The following is a 20,196-nucleotide window of genomic DNA, read 5'->3' as shown; positions in this document are numbered from 1 at the left end:
AGGTTCAAATGTTCCCAATGTCAAAGCAAAAAGTTATTATTTAAAAAGCAAAGGAAACTTAGCTTGCTTCCATGGAGAGTGACACCTGAACTGGAATCAGACACTTACGTAAGAAACAGCTGTCAGTCACTGTGTTCTGATCTAGGGTATAAACTTTAAACTTTGTATCATGGTCATGGTCCAAGAACATGAAAGATTGATTTACTCAATAATTATTAAGCCAGTTATTTTCCTATTAATTTCTGATCCAAAAAGGAGTTTTTCTCTCTTTGTACTCTTGAAAAAGCATACTGGTTGACTGGTGAAAAAATAATGAATGCCTAGGAACATTACCAAAACAAATGGTTAAATTAACCCACTGCCTTTAATCAATGGAAACATAAATTGAGTTTGTAAATATCATCTCTGGGTCTCTTTCTACATGTGGCAAAATTCAAGCATCACCATAGAAGAGGAAATGAATAAAGTTATGCTGACCAAGTGTTATAATCAATTAGTGATATTCCTCCATCCCATTGATTACAGATTGAAAAAGAATATTTTACCCCACAAATACCTAAGGTATTTTTCTACTATAACTTCTTTTAAATTAAGAGCCTAAATGTCAAAGCCTTACCATATTGAGGGACCTACAATGAAATTTGTTTTACACTGTAATGCTCATTTAAGAATGTTTCAGTCAGTCCCACAGGAACTAAGGACCCAGACAAAAGTTTAAGTGATGTTCTAGTTAATTCTTTATATAAAGGTCATGCCAAATTACACTCTGTGTGCGCACGTGTGCATGTGTGCACACATTCCTGCCTCAGAACTCTCAATCCACCAGGTTTACCTGAAGCATTTTGTCAGGGCTGGGCTCAATGCCGGGGGGCATGTTGCTTGGGTCAAAAGCCAACTGTTCAACCTCAGCAAAGTAATTAACTGGATTCCGGTTTAAGACCAGTTTACCAACTGGGATAAGAGGGTAGTCATTGTGAGGCCAAACCTAAAAATAATGCCATATTCACAATTACCAGACAACCAACAGAAGGAAATTAAAGTACACATAAAAATATCAGCTTTCAAATACAATGAAGCCAATGATGATAAGTGAAAATAACATTTTTGAATCCAATAAAATGATAAGAACTTAAGGTGAGTGCATTGGTTGAATCTTTCACAACAGTAAACAGTAAACATTGAGTCTTTCCCTGGGCAAAAGTACATCAGCTCATCAAAATTTGTTCCCTGCTAATAACAATATATCAGGCCACCCAGATGAACTTAGTAAACTCATCAAACAGGAACTGGAAGGGGAATGCTGGTGAGCCCTCATTCACAGGCTAGGAAACTCTTAAGTGGTACCACTGTGTTTTGTATACAACTTACGAATGCTTGACTACAATTTTTTTTAATTAGTTGCAAAGACACTTAAAAAAGAAAACAGTTTAGTTGTTAACTGACTCACCTTGGTAATATCAAATGGATTAAATGGGAAAGTTTCTGCCTGGTTAAATGTCATGACCTGGATGTAAAAAGTCCAGGAGGGGTAGTTGCCAGTGGCAATGGCATTAAAAAGATCCCGGAGGCCATAGTCAGGATCTTCATGGGCAAGTCTTGCTGCATCTTCAACAGAAAGGTTTTTGATGCCCTGGTCAGTCTACAGAATGAAAGAAAGAAGCTCAAACTGAAACTTATTGGCAAAGTTATCGAACTTTAATCAATAATTCATTGAAGGATTATGAGTAACACTAACAAAAGACTGGATTTTCCTTCTAACAGTAATCCTACTGTTCAAATCTGATACAAGTATGAATTTATCAGTAAGAAATTCTACTTGATTATCCTGATTCTTTTCAATGTCCAGGGAATCTGTCTACACATTTTACATTTAAAATTAGTCTTTCTTTCCCTTTATGTATTCTATATTATTTGAATTTTTAAAATTGTTGACACATAGTTTATTTTCAATTTTTCACTCATAGAGAATGCTACATTACTGTCTTCAGACAAGCTAAAACAATTTTTGCTATAAAATATACGTAACATCAAATTTATCTTTTAACCATTTTAAAGTGTCCAATTCAGTGGCTTTCTTTGAGGACATATCTTAAAATGGAATTGTTGGGTCATATGGTAATTCTATGTTTAAATTCTTGAGGAATTTCAAAACTGTTTTCCAGAGTGGGTATTATTTGAATTTTTATACTCATGCTATTTTCAGATCAGAAAAAAAAATCAAAATATAATTTTCTTTTTTTTTTGGCTCTGTTGGGTCTTCGTTGCTGCACACAGGCTTTCTCTAGTTGCATCAAGCAGGGGCTACTCTTTGTTGTGGTGCGCAGGCTTCTCGCTGCGGTGGCTTCTCTTGTTGCGGAGCATAGGCTTTAGGTGCCCGGGCTTCAGTAGTTGCAACACGCGGGCTCAGTAGTTGTGGCTCAAAGGCTCTAGGGCACGCGGGCTTCAGTAGTTGTGGCACGTGGGCTCAGTAGTTGTGGCGTGTGGGCTCTAATGCACAGGCTCAGTAGTTGTGGCTCATGGGCTCTAGAGCACAGGCTCAGTAGTTGTGGCGCACGGGCTTAGTTGCTCTGCGGCATGTGGGATCTTCCTGGACCAGGGATCGAACCCATGTCCCCTGCACTGGCAGGCGGATTCTTAACCACTGCGCCACCAGGGAAGTCCAAAATATATTTTAAAAATAAGCAAATGATTAATGAAATTAAAGGACTTCCCCTTTTTTTTGCATGAAGTAATTTTTTAAATTCCCTGTTTTATAATAGCTAAAGTCAGTTACAGAGATTGTGCTGAGCTAGTATCCCTCCACCCCAACTGTCTTTCTTTTTTCTTTTTTTTAAGAAATCACAGAATCACAGTTTATAGAGCTGAAAAGAATTTCAGTACAGCCACTCTAAAGCAGTTCTCTGACTATGAGCAACCAAAATTAGTATTCTGACTTTCTAAACAAGCCATTAAGACCCAAAGAAGTTAAGTCACTTTCACAAGTGCTCCTATTATCATCCCATCCTGCTCTTCAATAGAGTTCCCACCGGTGTCTTATTCTGAAATATCCCCAACAATTCAGGCACCATGGAAATATTTCTTTAGCAAGTCAACTCTGGAAGGCTGGTCTATTTCTACCACAGAAATCCCAACTCTCTCTAGCCAGTGGGAAGGTTTAAACTTTTCTTACTATTAGATCTTCAGGATTAGAAAATGGAAGTCACCATCTGCAGATCACCCAGCTAATACGGTAAATTGTGCAATAATATTTCAATACCTTTCTGATTTTAACTGAATCCCCTGGGTTTAGAAAAGAATAATCTTAGGTCAGAATAATCCAGATTGATGAATCTACGTAGATCTCATGCTACCTCAGAGCCCTCTGCTGAACAGACCCATAAGCAATCCAATCTTTCCAGGACCATTGACAGCTGGGACTATTACCCAATTTTACTGTGACAGAACTGGAGCTCAGAGAACTTTTAATAATATGCCAAGTCACAGTTATCTAGAAGAGGGAAGATTTGAGTTCAGATTGTTCTAACTACAAAGCCACAACATGCTAGCTGTCTGAGATACAATCATTTAGTTCTGCTCTAAGTGACACTATGCTGCTGCTTTTGGCAATTACAAACCAATGGGTCAGCTCTTTCCTGCAACTGTTCCTTGCCAAAGATTATAGATCCAAGTCATAAGTATAAAGATGGGTGACAGTTTTCCTGTCTGATATACCCACATAAGTTGTTCAGATAACAATTAAAACAGGACAGAAGAAAATAGGTCTTTGGGATATCATTAAGAGGGAGCCTATATTTGTCATGAGTCCACTTCTGTCTCTGCTTATTTTAGCAGAAGTATTTGGAAACAAGTTCTTAGGCAACCAGAGGACTTTTAATAACCTTCTAGAGTTCTCTGGCAATATTACTTATTCTAACCAATGCCAAGATCATACTAAGAGAACCCTTTAAAACACCTCAGTTAATTAAAAGATTCTCAAAAACTTCCCCAAAAGTAACTGATCTGATCTGATTGTAGGAAAGCACATGAAAAAAACAGAAATTTGGGGCGGGAGGAAAGCAGCGGCCAAGCAGCCCAGCACACCCCTCCATCCCCCCACTGCCGCCATGATGCCCAAGAGGAAGGTCAGCTCTGCAGAGGCGTCGGGGAGTGAGGAGCCCAAGAGGAGATCTGCAAGGTGGTCAGCTAAACCCGCTCCTGCAAAAGTGGAAATGAAGCCCAAAAAGCCAGCAGGAAAGGATAAATCTTCAGACAAAAAGTGAAGAGGGAAAGGAAGCAAAAGGGAAGCAAAGGGAAAACAGGCCAAAGTGGCTAACCAAGAGACTAAAGATGATTTACCTGCAGAAAACGGAGAAACTAAAAACGAGGAGAGCCCAGCCTCTGATGAAGCAGGAGAGAAAGAAGCCAAGTCTGATTAATATCACACACCCGGTCCTATCAGTGGTCCCTGTTTCCCTTCTTGTACAATCCAGAGGAATATTTTTATCAACTATTTTGTAAATCCAAGTTTTTTAGTAGCTCTAGAAACAGTTTTAAGAAGGAGGAAATCCCACCTCATCCCATTTTTTAAGTGTAGATGCTTTTTTTTAAGAGGTGAAATCATTTGCTGGTTGTTTACTTTTTGGTACAACCAGAAAATAGTGGGATATTGAATATGGGAGGCTTTGATTGTCTCGGGTGTCAGCTTAACATTCCATAAATGGGGATAGCTTTTATTTTTTTTATTTTTTTTTTTTTTTGTAATAGCTACTCTATTTATTTATTTATTTTTAGCTGTGTTGGGTCTTCGTTTCGTGCGAGGGCTTTCTCTAGTTGCGGCAAGCGGGGGCCACTCTTCATCGTGGTGCGGGGGCCACTCTTCATCGCGGTGCGCGGGCCTCTCACTATCGCGGCCCCTCCCGTTGCGGGGCACAGGCTCCAGACGCGCAGGCTCAGCAGTTGTGGATCACGGGCCCAGTTGCTCCGCGGCATGTGGGATCTTCCCAGACCAGGGCTCGAACCCGTGTGCCCTGCATTAGCAGGCAGATTCTCAACCACTGTGCCACCAGGGAAGCCCGGGGATAGCTTTTATATCCTATAATACAAAGCATACTAAATGGCAATTTGGAGTCAGTTGTGCATTTAATGTCTTGAACACTTTAAATTACGTCTCTTCTCATGTTGTTTTTGGTAGAATTGTTTCCTAAAGCAAACCACTCGTTGATCTTGGCTCTCCTGGTCAGAATTTTACGTACTCTGTAACATCTTTGGTCGTGGTAGTCAAGTTTTCCTAGTAACTTTGTTAACATGCTATGAACAATTGAAAATTCAAGTACGTAGTGTATATATGATATTAAATTCTGAATTAGTGGGACTTGCGATGTAACAGCATATCAATGTTGGAAGATATTGGTACTTGATATTCCCTTAAGGAAAATTTGCCTCCAAATTTTAAGCTGGAAAGTCACTGAAATAAGTGACTCTGTGTAGTTGTGATTTTGTTTAGAAAAGAATCACAACTACATGATTTTTGTAGATTTTTTTGTACATATGTTAAGAACTGTGTACAAATTGAAATGTCTGTGTACTGATCCTCAAAACAACCAATAAAATCTCAATTATGAAAGAAAAAAAACAGAATTTTTGTTTTCTGACATTTGTAACTGATTTTTCTATGTGCCTTGTTCATAATATATCCTCAATAAATCCTTAAAAATGGATTTTTAAGATGAGAAGCCCATACACCACAACGAAGAGTAGCCCCCGCTCGCCACAGCTAGAGAAAGCACACGCAGCAATGAAGACCCAATGCAGCCAAAAATAAAATAAATTAGAAAAAAAATTTATATAAAAATAATAAAGTTCTTTTTTAAAAAAAATGGATGGATGAATTAAAAAGTTGGGAGAAATGTTTTTGGAAAGATAGCATCAGATGTTGAAAATGAGAGTGAGATTGGTATTACAGATAGAAATGCCCCAATTCTGTCTTAATCCCCTCCTGGACCCCAAAACTATATATGCTCAGAACAATGTACTAAGGGCTAGGAAAGGCAAAGCAATATAACACTTTACTGTTTGCTAACACTTGACTCTAAACTCCAACAAAGAACTCTAGGCTAAACCAAGTAGGAATTTCCTTTTACCTAGCTTGGAGACCTGTATTATCTCTTTTTTTTTTATTTTAATAAATTTATTTATTTATTTAATTTATTTATTTTTGGTTGCTGTGCACGGGTTTTCTCTAGTTGCGGTGAGCAGGGGCTACTCTTGGTTGGGGCATGCAGGCTTCTCATTGTCATGGATTCTCTTGTTGCAGAGCACGGGCTCTAGGCACGCAGGCTTCAGCAGTTGTGGCACGTGGGCTCAGTAGTTGTGGCTTGTGGGCTCTAGAGCTCAGGCTCAGTAGTGGTGGCACACGGGCTTAGTTGCTCCGTGGCATGTGGGATCTTCCCGGGCCAGGGCTGGAACCCGTGTCCCCTGCATTGGCAGGCGGATTCTTAACCACTGCACCACCAGGGAAGCCCTATCTCTTTACCTTTGATCTAAAACCTTAGATCTTCCTTCTCCAGAGAGAAAATAATATAAATGTGCACCTGCCAGCACCAGAAATATTAAACCAGAGAGCAAGCACAAAATGAGCATTTTCCCAAATATTTATGGCAGAGCTCCCAGGGTCCAGAAGAAGAAAGCTTGATTGCTGATAGTAGCTGTGTGCTATTACCCTCCAGCCACATGAAGAGACCAAAGAGACACTACACATAGTTCTTCTAATTGGGCAGCGTGAGTCTATTCACTCAAGCTGTGGTCAACAAAATAGTCATGGTCCTACTCAACCAGATCAATACTTGTCATCCTTGAGGGGAGAGGTAAGGCTAACGTAGGGGAGGCCTTGATTCTTGCCCAATCCTCAGAAGAAGTAAGGATACGTGGGTGGTGGGAGCATTTGACAGCACTGCCCAAAGACAACATGTACCTTATAATGGAATTTGCAGTAAACAGCCTTTCCATTTGCATCAACCAGTTTGAAAGTATGCGATCCATATCCATTCATGTGCCTGTGTCCATCTGGGATCCCTCGATCACTGAACAGGAAGGAAACCTAAGGAACAGAAAAGTAAAGTGTAAAGTTTTTCAGTTTAAATCAAAACATCTTATATTTTTAAGACATTCCTAAGTTTCCATAAAAATCTCCTAATGACATGGAACATACTAGCCAAGTGCCCACAGGTAGGGTTACCATTTGTAAAAAATGACAAACAGAAGAATTTGAAAGCAGAATGATATATAAATCATTAACCTCATGGCTCAAAATTCTATAAAGAAACGTTAAAACAAATCTGAAAACTAGCCTAACTTGTTATTTAAATTTTAATTTAATAGAAAATTTGTTTGGTACTACTTTCCTCTCATTTCCTTAATACAAAGAACTTCACTTCCTACTAGAAACTTTAATCCTTAATATTGCTAAATATCAATTGATAATGATTCTAGAATCACATAAGGTCTATGAATGGGGAAAGATTAAGAAAATCAATCATTATAAAACTCTTCAAGGATCAAGAAATCTGAGGAAGCCTCCCAAAAAGAAAGTCAAAAACCAATTCCAATAAAATAGCCAAAACTGGAGAAAAATGTATGAGGCATAATTAACAGTTCCATATCAGGTGATATAGTGAAAAAAGAGGTGTTCCCACCTGATGTAGAGACTCAGGACGCAGGCTCCAGAAGTCCCAGACCATGTCCGGATCCTTTAGGTGCGTTTGAGGGTTTCTCTTTTGGCTGTGGATAAAGGATGGAAACTAAATGGAAAAAGAGAGAAAAAAATCCAAAAATAAAGTTTACAGGAATTATGGTGCTTAACGCTAGATTTACAGATTATAATTTTGAACAATGTAATCCTAGAATTTTAAGCTGCAAAACCCTAAAATGAAATTTGCCCTCTACATGTTTCTAGGGCAAATTGCCTCTTTTTATTCATCTCCCAAGCTCTGCAAGGAAAACTGGACTATTCCCATAATGGCAGTGAATCCCAAAGTGCCAAACTAAGACCAATGATAATTGTTGTTATCTGACCTTATAAAAAGATATTAAATACAGAAAAAAAATTTAAAAAGGCAATCTAGCCAATCCAAATTCTCTTCTTTCTGCTTTTCCCAGGGCTTTTCCTCAAATGCCAATCTATACAGAGTATTTGAAATCAATTTAAATCAACAAATATCTGCAGAGTGCAAAATACTTCATCACCTACCAATATGGCATCCCTGATGAAGAAAATGGGGGTGTTATTTCCAACAAGATCCCAATTACCATCCTCCGTGTAAAATTTCACTGCAAACCCTCGAGGGTCACGAACTGTGTCAGCTGAGCCCGATTCTCCAGCTAGAAGATTCAAACGAGAAAAATGAAGCCTCCACAAGAGTACTTTGCATCCAAGAAGCCTAAAGTCATAAAGAAACACTGGGATCTATCCTTTCCAATTCATTTTCTAGAAGTAAATTAGGTATTTAAGTGCCTGGGTTATTAGTTCTACTACCCACCAGCTAACTCAGACTAAAAAGTAAACAAAAGAATTAACTGAGAGAAATGAGAGAGTGTATGTAACAACAGCTGAAAAGATTATCCGCTTAACATAAAAAGATAGCTTTGTTCACACAGGTAATTAAAATTTAAATTAAGGGAAGAGAATAATTATGAAGATTAAGGTAGTGAACAAAGAGAATAAGTGAGTGTCAAAATTATGAGGTTAATACTAAGAAAATGAGTCAAAACATAAATTCTTATTCTTAATTTCATTTACTTTTGCATTTCACAGTATTTTAAAATGCACAAATTCATGCAGAAACAGAATTAATCAGGCATTGTGGTGTGCTGAGATGCAGTTTGATAGCTCTAACTCTTACTAGCTCTGTAACACGAGAAAAATCACTTACTCTCTCTGAAATAGAAAGAACCCCACCTTGCAAAGTAGATCTACAGACTATAAACAATGTCAGTAAAGCACCAACCGTGGATGGCATAGAGTTAATTCTCAATAAAGGGCAACTGTTATCATAGCTACTAAGTAAGATTCCCACTTCATGCAACCACTTGTAGGAAAAATTCTTTCCAAATGTCACAGAATTGCAGAGGCGGCCTCTGCGTAAGTATGATTTCCTAAGACCTCAACAAACAGAATTATAAGTAACTTTCTACATGTGTTAAAATATTTTTTCTACTGTAAAACCTTGCTATCATTTGAAGAAGTACTTGTTTTCTATTGTCTAATAAGTTTTCTCTTGAAATTAAGTTATAAATGCCCCAGATAAGATACACAGTTGAGTTAAGCAACACCAGAAATGCAAACAGACCAACTTACCAACAGTGGAGAAGCGAACTGCAATGGGCGTCCTCTTTCCAACGTGCTCAAACACCTTCGCCTTGCAGTATCTGGTAATGTCATGCGTGACCTCAAAGTAGCCAAAAGCCCCTAAGGAAAAAGACACAGAAATCCTCATCACAAGACCGTCACTCAGGCCATCAGGCCCTCAATAGGCATCTGCGTGAGAGAGAAACTGGTGGCTTAACACTGGCCTTCTGGGAGCTTCCAGTATGATGGGAGAAGGGGAGATAACCAAACACAAAATGATGAGAGCAAAATGCAGAGTCCTAGGTCACTTAGTGCTAAGCTGAGTGCTACACAGCTGGAGCCAAAGAGGAGGAGGAGATGGGTGGGATCAGAAGGAACGAGTCAAGGTTGCCACAAGGACACAGGGCCTGAGAGGCCCCTGAAGTAGAGGCAGGACCTAGGAGAGAAAGAACAGGGTGGAGAGGAGGAGAAAACCCAGGGAGAGAAGGATTGAGCACTTACGAAGGTCGCCACAGAGCCAAACAACAAACTGAACAGCATATCAAAATCATGAGGAAAAAGACACGCAAAAAAAGCTGGAGAAGGGCTTCCCTGGTGGCGCAGTGGTTGAGAATCTGCCTGCCAATGCAGGGGACACGGGTTCGAGCCCTGGTCTGGGAAGATCCCACATGCCGCGGAGCAACTGGGCCCGTGAGCCACAACTACTGAGCCTGCGCGTCTGGAGCCTGTGCTCCGCAACAAGAGAGGCCACGAAAGTGAGAGACCCGCGCACCGCAATGAAGAGTGGCCCCCACTTGCCACAACTAGAGAAAGCCCTCGCACAGAAACGAAGACCCAACACAGCCAAAAATAAATAAATAAACAAAACAAAACAAACAGACAAAAAAAAGCTGGAGAAGATGGAAGAGCAAATAAAGAAATTGGGAAGTCCTAACTGGGAGTCCAAGCAAGCAGCTAAAACAAAACTTCTTCTTCCTTTCTATCAAGCTTTGTTTTTCCTATTGAGTTTTTAGCTTTCTTTTAAACGCCACCCCCATCTTCTGTTTCTGTAATAAAAGCAAGATAAAAGTTTTACAGAAGTTTTCAACAGAAAGGAAAAATCACCACAAACCCACCACACTAACACAACCGTCACTGATTTTGCCCAGTTCATTCCAGTGTTTATCCAGTTAAGTGCACCATCTAAATCTAATTGTAATTACAGTATGTCTGTGTCGGTATTTCCACATTTTTACTTCTTCACTAAACTTCATAATGGACTAAAAGGAAGATTACTTTTATTTTCAGTAAAAAATATTTTATATATAATGTGCAATCCAGGGAAATAACCATCATTTAATTACTGACTCCTCTATTGACAGACATTTTTTCCCTTCCCCCTGGAATGGAGATTTAGCACTTCTGTTAAAGGAGCTCTGATCCTTTGAGAAGTAATTTTTAACCCAGGTGTTATGAAACGGCCCTTTTACAGCAAATGAGCAAGTTCTCACCTGCTCCTTTGGCATGCACGACTCTCTCAGGAATTCTCTCCCGGTCAAAGTGAGCCATTTCATCAGTGAAAACCACATCCTGAACAAGAAGGGGCCCGTGGGGCCCTGCTGTAAGAATATTGAGTTTGTCTCCTATCGGATTACCGGCTCCGGTGGTCAAGACATCAGGTTTCTAAGTGAACATGAGAGGAGAAGAGTGTAAGAGAGTCAGTACAATCACACACTTAATTTCTGCTATCACAGGGCACATCGTTTTGCATTTTTTATACCTTCTACCCAAACTCTTTTTAAATTTCCTGTGTCAAAAGTACTGAAATACTCAAAATATGCAATTGCCTGAAATTTATAGTCAGGTCGCAGAAATCCTAAGAAATCTGCTCTGAGGAGCAGGAAGATGGCTAAATAACTCGCCAACTTGCTCCACCCCTGCTCCAGGTACAGCCGCCGGGCTCCACACAGGAAACCCCAGATACGGATCCTCCAAAACGCATCATATGTGCTTAACATGGAACGTCCAAACTAATAGTGAGATGATGGTCCCCACAGAAGCTATGTCTGTAAATGCTTTACTCAGTCTTCTAAACTCTTCCTGACTGCTGCAGAGGTCAAGGCAGCTCATCCTGTACAATGTATTCATTTCTCTCAAGCAGTGTGTACCAGCTATTCGCAACATCTCTTTTCAATTCCAAAAAAAAAAAAAAAAGTCAGTGGCTTTTGTTGTCACTGATAATAAACAGTTATTGGTAAGATGGATTATAGCACTAATTTTCTTTTTTCTTTTAAACTTATTAATTTATTTTATTTATTTATTTTTGGCTGTGTTGGGTCTTCGTTGCTGCACGCAGGCTTTCTCTAGTTGCGGTGAGCGGAGGCTGCTCTTCATTGTGGTGCGCAGGCCTCTCACTGCGGTGGCGTCTCTTGCTGCGGAGCACGGGCTCTAGGCACGCAGGCTTCACTAGTTGTGGCGCATCGGCTCAGTAGTTGTGGCTTACGGGCTCTAGAGCGCAGGCTCAGTAGTTGTGGCTCACGGGCTCTAGAGCTCAGGCTCAGTAGTTGTGGCGCACAGGCTTAGTTGCTTCGTGGCATGTGGGATCTTCCTGGACCAGGGCTCAAACTCATGTCCCCTGCATTGGCAGGCGGATTCTTAACCACTGCACCACCAGGGAAGTGCCTATAGTATTAGTTTTCTAAAGATGCCAAATGTCTCTGAGATGAGATAGGTTGTTTTACGGTAATAAAGAATTAGTTTTCATCCACCCTGTACCTTCTCTAGAGTGGGGAAGCTGTCCCTTCTCTAGAGTGGGGACAGCACTTTTAAGCCTCACATGATCCTGGGCAGCTCCCAGCTGTGGTCACACTCTGCTTTTGACTACAGCCAACTGCCTCTCCCACGACCTCCCCTGGTCACTAGGAAATCAGGGGAGACGCAGAGCTAAGCCATCTCCAACAGGGTGGGTCCAACTCCCAGTCCTGCCAATTACCAGATGTGTGGCTACTAGCAAGTTACTCAGTATTTCTGAGTCTATTTTTCATCTGAAAAATGGACAAAAAATAACTACTTCCCAGGGTTAACACATGGATTAAAAGAACTGAATGTACACAAAATAAGGCCACACACTAGGCAAACACACGTTACTGCTGTACTGGCCATGAGAAAGTGACCTGATACCAGAAACAAAGCATTTCTGGCTTTATTTTTCTAGAAACCATGACAGATATGTAGGTATCCATCCAGACTCTCTCGCCCTATCCCTTACCCATCCGGCAGCAAACCCTTCCAAACTATATGAAAGCTTACATGTCCAGTCTGTGGTTACCACCCAATCACACCACCCTCTTTTGAAGACACACATGTGCTAATAAGTGTGACACTGTATACTTGTTTAAAATCTAAACTAGAAAATGAATCAGAAAAAGGAAGAGTGAAATTGCACAATTTCCCCTTTAGTTTAAACCTAAAACCTTGATTTTTCAACCTTGGCTGTGACTGGAATCACCTGGGAACTTTTTTTTTTTTTTTTAATTTACTTTATTTTATTTATTTTTGGCTGTGTTGGGTGTTCATTGCTATGTGCGGGCTTTCTCTAGTTGCGGTGAGCGGGGGCTACTCTTCGTTGCGGTGCGCGGGCTTCTCACTGCAGTGGCTTCTCTTGTTGCGGAGCACGGGCTCCAGGCACGCAGGCTTCAGTAGCTGTGGTACGCGGGCTCAGTAGTTGTGGCACACGGGCTTAGTTGCTCCGCGGCATGTGGGATCTTCCCAGACAAGGCCTCGAACCCGTGTCCTCTGCGTTGGCAGGTGGATTCTTAACCACTGCGCCACCAGGGAAGTCCACCTGGAACTTTTTAAAGCACTCGGATGCCTGGCCATCCCCCCTAGAAACTACTGATATAATTAGTCTAGGTGAGGCTCAGGCATCACTGCTATTTTTTTGAGCTCTCCAGGTGATTCCTAAGTGAGGCCAGGATTAACCACCACTAACCTAAAGCTTTTGGATGATCTACAATTAAAATTGTAAAAAGTCTGAGTAAACTAAGTCTGTCCACCCTTTACATGCTCATTTCATCATATAATCAAGGCACTAAAGGAAACCTAAAAATGGCGGGGGGGGGGGGTGGAGGGGAGGAACATCCCATAAAGGAGAAGAGTATGAGAGAGAATACCAAGCTTAGTAAAAGGAAAGGTAAACAGGTCAGAGTGTCATTTACTTTTCTGCATCCCTAATACAGGAAGGAGTTGCTGCCGAGAAACAAATGAGACCACATCAGAAGACCCCTCCTCATGACCAGGTCAGCGTGATAAAATCAAGAATAAAAACCATGCCCAAAGGAGGCAGATGCAGAGTAAGCCGGATGAGTGAATGAATGAGTGAAGAACTAAGAATGAGATGGTTTCGCCTGGTGACACTGAATCATGGAATCTTAGCGTGGCAATGCTGGAACGTTGCCACCACTGGCCTCCCTCCCCCCAACGCAGGAATCTCCTCCATAACACCCATCCCCTGGAGAAATGAAACCTGGGTTTGTAAGTTACAAATGTAGCATTTGGCACCTCTTCTTATTCCCTGGTCTAATAGATCAATTGTTCTCACTTTTAACACCTTTCCTCACACAAGCTAATGGATATGCAATTTGCTTTTAAAACAAGTGTGGCAGGAAAAGCTTCAACAGGGTCAGCAAGACAGAAGGGAGGCCAGTGGGCAAAGACTAGGGAGGAAAAGATCCCCGACTTCAGGGCGTGTTTAGGGCAACATCAGATAAGAAAAACTGACTTAGAGCAAAGATAAGAGTATTTACTAGACGAGAAGAAGGACTCAGTATGTTCGCTGAGATGGAGAGAGTTAACGCAATGAAGCTTTACTGAAAGTGAGGGTGGGGCTGGGAAACGGACCTCGAAAGCAAAGTTTTAAAACTCATTTCTGAAAAAACGCTAGTTCCATGCAGTGAGCATTGTGATCAGCCCCCGTGTAGATACAATTTGTTTTTATTTTCGTTTGAGTCAAACTTCCAGGAGTCTCAAGCATTTAGAATAATTTTGAACTTGAAGCAGAAAGCAGTGAAAATCAGCCCTCCAGGGCTACAAGCGATGACAAAAATGTCCTGGAATGGCAAAACTTGGAAGATGATACCTGCTTATACGAGTACAGTCCGATGAAGCCACTCCCTGCACAAGCTGAGAAGGGCAGAGGTGATGGGGGGCGGGGGGTGGGGGGGTGGATAAGGGAGGGAAGAAGAGAAAAAATGAAAAGTCTACAAACGGCAAAGGCAGCAACCACCTGGCAGCGACAATAAGAGCAACAGCGTGGCAGATTTCAGCCAGAGGCTGGGAGAGAAAGGGCTGGAGGGAAAAATAACTCAGAGCTTGTCTGCAGGTCAAGGATACAAAAAGCCGCCACAGCACACCTGGGTCACATTAGAAGTTCAACAATCCCAAGGAGGACCCCTCTGCAGGCTGGATGGTGAGGGGGGAGGCGGCAGGCGGTGGTGGAGCGGGGGCATGTAGATTTAGAACAAGGGCCCCTCAGGCGACTCATTTCAACACTCACTCATTCACCAGCCAGGGTCCCTGTCCTCCCCGTCGCCACAGACCACACAGCCTGGCAAGAAGCATCCCTGTGTCCTGCACACACAATGCTACAGGTCTGCAGTCTTGGAGGAGGGTGGACAGAGGGCTCCTGAGGACAGTGAGTGCCAGGAAAACCATAATACAACCATGTCCTGTAGCCTGCACCCCTGTTTTTCACAAGCATCAAACAAAAGAAACAATATCCCATGACGCAAGCTCTGGGCTTTCTCTAGGAATATGATGGAGTGTGGTTACTGCTGGTCCAAAGCTAATTAGAAAGGACAAACACAGAATCAATGCAGTTGACAGAACTGCATATGTTCTGTATATGTTCCTCATTTCCCTCTGTAACTACCATTTCTCAAGCACCTGCCATACACAAGGCCTTATCCTAGCTACCTTCATTCAAGCCTCCCAAGAACCCAGGGAGATAAATGTCATTACTCCCATTTAATGGGTGATGCCACACGCTCAGAGAATTTAAGTAACTTTACACAGATTTCAATGTGGCAGCACACGTTTACCTGCAACATATAACAAGTATGGAAGGGCAAAGATGTATCTGCCAACTTGCTGATTATTGGGGGTTTTTTGTTTGTTTGTTTTTTAACTCAGTGCAAGGTCACTTTAGAACTAGAATTTTTTTAAGACAGAAGAGCTTTTCTGTTGCTGGACAATTCTAAGAGCTCCCTCTCTAGAAAAGCAGCAACAGTACCTGTTAATGTGTTTACATCTTTCTGGCTGCCAATCCCTCATGACATTCATACATGCTTCTCCTGGACTGCTCTTCCTGCCCTGCCCATGCCACCCCATGAGCTGGGCCAAGGGCATCTTCTTGTGCCCCATAGAATAAATATTATAATTGTCTGTGTACTTCACAGTTTTTCCCCTCTAGACAGCACACTCCTTTTGCATCTATAGCCCTGACACCTGCCACAGTGCTCGGTTACCAACAAGTGCACAACCAATGCTGTGGATTCAACATGGGAATGAATTAAACTATGGACCAATATGAAATGGCCAAGAAGGATTATTTCTAAAAAGGAGGAGGATACAACAATAGTCTATGCCTCTCCCTGCACCTCCCCTCCAAAAAATAAAAGAGAAATATTTGAACTTGTAACTTCATATTCTGATCAATCACCTTCAGACAAACGTGTTATAAAAACTGCTGCAGAAATTGGCAAAGAAGTACTTTGGCCTGGCTAAAAACTGGCACCATGATTAGAAAGAAGGACTCAAAGTTAAAGTAAAATTCCACTTTGGCTTTGCTGTTTGTATTTTTTGGCTCAAACTAAGACACGGATGAAGAAATTTTCCTGGGAGGAGTCAGGTTGGCTTTCTCTGACGAAATATTTTATCAACCTAGCTTCCACTGATTAGTGCCCACTGCTGACAGAATTTCCAAGAACTTGCTAACCATCTTAGTTTTCCTTTTTTAGATTGAAAAACAGTGGTCATGCAAACCATCCCCAACTTTCAATCCCAACAGAGTCATAATGACAGCTTTATATTCCCGGAGATCAATACAGAATATACCTAGTATTTCTAGCAAATCACTGCCTATGACACACCTGTGTACAGAAAACCAAAGACAGTCCTGGTCCTCAGATTTCTTGGTGGGGAAGGGAATGACAGTGGGGTGCTCCAGGCCTCTGTCCTGATCCAAAGAAGGGGGGAGACTTTCCCTGATGGGGCAGTTTGGGAAAGGGACCCAGGCCTACACAGGGCTCCACTCTCTCCCCTTTGGAAACCAATGGCTGCAGGCAGCACCCGTTCCTCTGGTAATCTCCAGAGCTGCCTAAACACAAGGGGTAAATAAATTCAGCTCAGGAGAGCGGTCTCAGCAGTCCCTCTTGGCCAAAACTCCTAAGCCACGTTCTCCAGTCAAGCCTCTACTGATAATAAAGGTGATTCTGGCTTCCTCTCATGCCACCGACTCCCTGCTTCTCTGTCAGCTTAGGTGTGCGACGTGTACGTGAGAGGCCTAACTTACTAGACGCGCTCAAGCCTCAAAACAACAAATATCAGCTTGCTCTGCAGGCGTTGTTCTAAACTCTTTACTCGGGTTATCACATTTAATCTACCTCTCCGAGGTAAAGATTATAATAATCTCCATTACACGGAAGAGGAAACTGAGGCACCAAGAAGTTATACAACTTGCTCAAGGCCACCCACCTAGAATGGGGCAGAAGCAGAATTTGAACCCAAGCAGACTGGCTCGAGGACCCAAATCTTACCCACACACTATAGCACCTCTCAAAACAACATAGCTAACATCTCCTGCACATATTCTTCAGGCTGGGTAATTGACATGTATTAATCTACACACATGTTTTAGATAAATTAATTCTCACAGCAATACTGCAAAGTAAGGAGAATTATTATCCCATTTTCAATATGGGCAACCAAAGGGGAGGGAGGTTAAGTAACCTGGCCGGTGGTCAAGCCTCAATCTGAACCCTGTCTGACTATAAAGCCTGACCCCTCACCTGACCCCCTTAAAGTTTAAGCCACATAAACTTCGTTTACAACCACCCTAGGGAGGAGAAAGACGGACTTAAGAGACATATCAACCAATGTAGTGTGTGAACGTTATTTGCATCTGACTTTGAACAAAGCGTTAAAAAAAAAAGAGACAGACAGTGTCAGGGGTCCCCAAGACCACCCCGGGTTCAGTGATTCCCTAGAACTCACAGAACTCAGCATCTAGGCATACTCAGGCCGTTATTTATTACAGCATTTAGATACAAAGCAAAATAAGCAAGGAGAAAAGGCACAATGAAGTCCAGAGGAAACCAGCACAAGCTTCCAAGAATCCTCTCCCAGGAGAGTCATGCAAGACATGCCCAATTTCCCCAGCAAGCTGTGGCAACTCACGTGAAATGCTGTCTCGCAGGGAAGCTCGTTAGAGACTCGGCACCCAGGGTTTGTACTGGGGGCTGATCGTAGAGACACCCTCTGACTCCCGGAAGGAAAGCAGGTGTTCAGCATAAACCACATTGTTTGCACAAGTAGCTTAGGCACTGTGAGCCACTCTTACCAGTTAGGGTGGTGGGAACCCTCCAGAAAGCCAAGGTCCAGATGCCAGCCAAGGGCCAACCTTGCCAATAGGCCTTTCTAAGGGCAGCAGTCTCAGGCCTGCATGGAAACTCTTTTCTGCACAGAGACAATCTGGGAAACTGATCATGCTACTTGGAAATGTGAGGATGTGAGGTATTTTTTTTTTTTTTTTTTTTTTATCCTTCACCCACTTTTCCTTTAATGGTTATATTTTACAAAATTATAGTATGACATCAAACCAGGGTTTTTATATTGGTGTGTGTGACTGTGTGTGTGTGTCATTTTATCACATGTGTAGATCTGTGTAGCCACCAGTATAATCAAGATAGAGACCTGTTCTATCACAGATGTCAGATGCCACTCAGATCTCCCTCGTGCTGCCCGTTGCAGTCACACCACTCCCTCCCCCTACCACCCTGACCCCTGGCAATCACTGATCTGTTCTCCATCTCTATAATTTTGTCATTTTGAGAATGTTAGATAAAAGGAGTCATACAGTATGTGACCTTTTGAGCTTGGCTCTTTTTCACTCAACATAATGCCCTTGAGATCTATCACAGTTGTTCAGAGTATCAATAGTCTGTTACCCTTTATTGCTGAGCAATATTCCACAGTATGGATGTACCACAGTTTCCTTACCCATCACTTATTGGAGGACATTTTGGTTAAGGTTGGGTCTGTTACAAATAAAAATGTTAAAAAAATTTGTGTACAGATTAAGAAAAAATTAATTGGTCACCTAATTTGATTATACCTAAGGGCTACACAATATCTGTGTGCGTGTGTGTATGTGTGGTGTGTATGTATGTGTATAAAAGAGAGAATGCTGTAAAGTTTGCATTCCTTTCTCAGCAATCACTGGATAATCACTGGCTCCTGATACTTTCGATGTGAGGTATTACTGTTCATTTTATAGATGCGACCACAGTATTATTTAAAAAGTCTTATCTTTTGGAGATACATCCTAAAATATTCACAGATAAAATGATACAATGCCTGCTATTTGCTTCAAAAATGGGGTGGGGGGGAGTTGGTGGGATAGAAATTCATTATTGAAGCTGAGAGACAAGGCACTTGGAGGTTCACTAAACTATCCTCCCTATTCAGTTCTGGTTTGAAATTTTCCACAATATAAAGTTTTGGGTTTGTTTTTTTTTTTCAATGAAGAATCAAAGAGAAATGTCTAAGAAAAGAAATGAGGGAGAAGTTGAAGCAAGGGAGAGAAATAGGGGGCTGCATCATACATGAGTGGTAACTCTGAGCAGGCAAATTCAGTACTGTACTCAAAATATACAACAGACCAGGTGATGAACGCTGGGTCCTGCCCAGAGAGGGCTTATTGTCACTAGAAAAAGTGGAAAACCCTAACTTCCATGTAGGCCATTTACTCCTCAACTCTGGATTAAGTCTGATGTGCTTTTCATTTTCAGCATCAGAGAGTGACTCACCTCAATACCACATCACACTGAGGGGGTTTTCTAGCACAAAATCAGTGAACTGACAACACTGGGAAATTTTTCTGACTGCCTGAAAGACTGAAAACTACACTTTCTGGGCTCTAAGTGGACACTTCATCATTGGGATATACTTCATTTTGTAAGTTGACTTCATCATGGTTAAGCCACTAAGGGCCACAGTATAAGTCAAGAACAGTTGGTCATTCTAAGCTCAAGAGGCGAGAATGGGTTTTCATTCTACTTTACTAATTGCCTAAGTTATTCTATACCATCTGCCTGGAGAACTGCCATTCAATAAAATACTAAGTAATACATAATGGAAAAAGTGAAATCCAATAAATGTAAGAAAAAATCAAACTGTGTTTTTCATCAAGAACCAAATAGGTCCCGTTGGTACTAAACAAAGTATACTAAAGTATCACTGAAGTGACAACAGGCCATGTCAGCAGCGTGCTAACTGGTATGGGATACGGCCTTAGGCTGACAACAATACACTGCTCAAGGAACAATAGGATCTCACAGGCCTAAGTGGCGCTGGGAAAACTGGACAGCTGCATGTAAAAGAATGAAATTAGAACACTCCCTAACACCATACACAAAAATAAACTCAAAACGGATTAAAGTCCTAAATGTAAGACCAGACACTATAAAACTCTTGGAGGAAAACATAGGAAGAACACTCTTTGACATAAATCACAGCAAGATCTTTTTTGACCGGCCTCCTAGAGTAATGGAAATAAAAACAAAAATAAACAAATAGGATCTAATGAAACTTAAAAGCTTTTGCACAACAAAGGAAAC

At 41.5% G+C, this 20,196-nt stretch overlaps 1 protein-coding gene and 1 pseudogene across 1 annotated transcript in view; one reads left to right on the top strand and one right to left on the bottom strand.

Moving 5' to 3' along the window:
* CAT (catalase) overlaps window positions 1–20,196 on the bottom strand; it is a 41,157-nt gene that overhangs the window by 13,136 nt on the left and 7,825 nt on the right. Inside the window, exons 2-8 of the mRNA XM_059931368.1 lie at window positions 10,813–10,984; window positions 9,332–9,442; window positions 8,225–8,355; window positions 7,671–7,775; window positions 6,950–7,075; window positions 1,448–1,639; window positions 833–985 (exon numbers count right to left, since the gene is read on the bottom strand). Coding sequence (XP_059787351.1) covers window positions 833–985; window positions 1,448–1,639; window positions 6,950–7,075; window positions 7,671–7,775; window positions 8,225–8,355; window positions 9,332–9,442; window positions 10,813–10,984 — 990 coding nt within the window. The remainder of the gene's footprint in view (window positions 1–832; window positions 986–1,447; window positions 1,640–6,949; window positions 7,076–7,670; window positions 7,776–8,224; window positions 8,356–9,331; window positions 9,443–10,812; window positions 10,985–20,196) is intronic.
* Window positions 4,107–4,512, top strand: LOC132369925 (non-histone chromosomal protein HMG-14-like; annotated as a pseudogene).

This window comes from Balaenoptera ricei, chromosome 8 (assembly GCF_028023285.1).
Source record: "Balaenoptera ricei isolate mBalRic1 chromosome 8, mBalRic1.hap2, whole genome shotgun sequence".
In the NCBI taxonomy this organism is placed as follows: Eukaryota; Metazoa; Chordata; class Mammalia; order Artiodactyla; family Balaenopteridae; genus Balaenoptera; species Balaenoptera ricei.
This window is presented reverse-complemented; position numbering and strand designations above follow the sequence as displayed.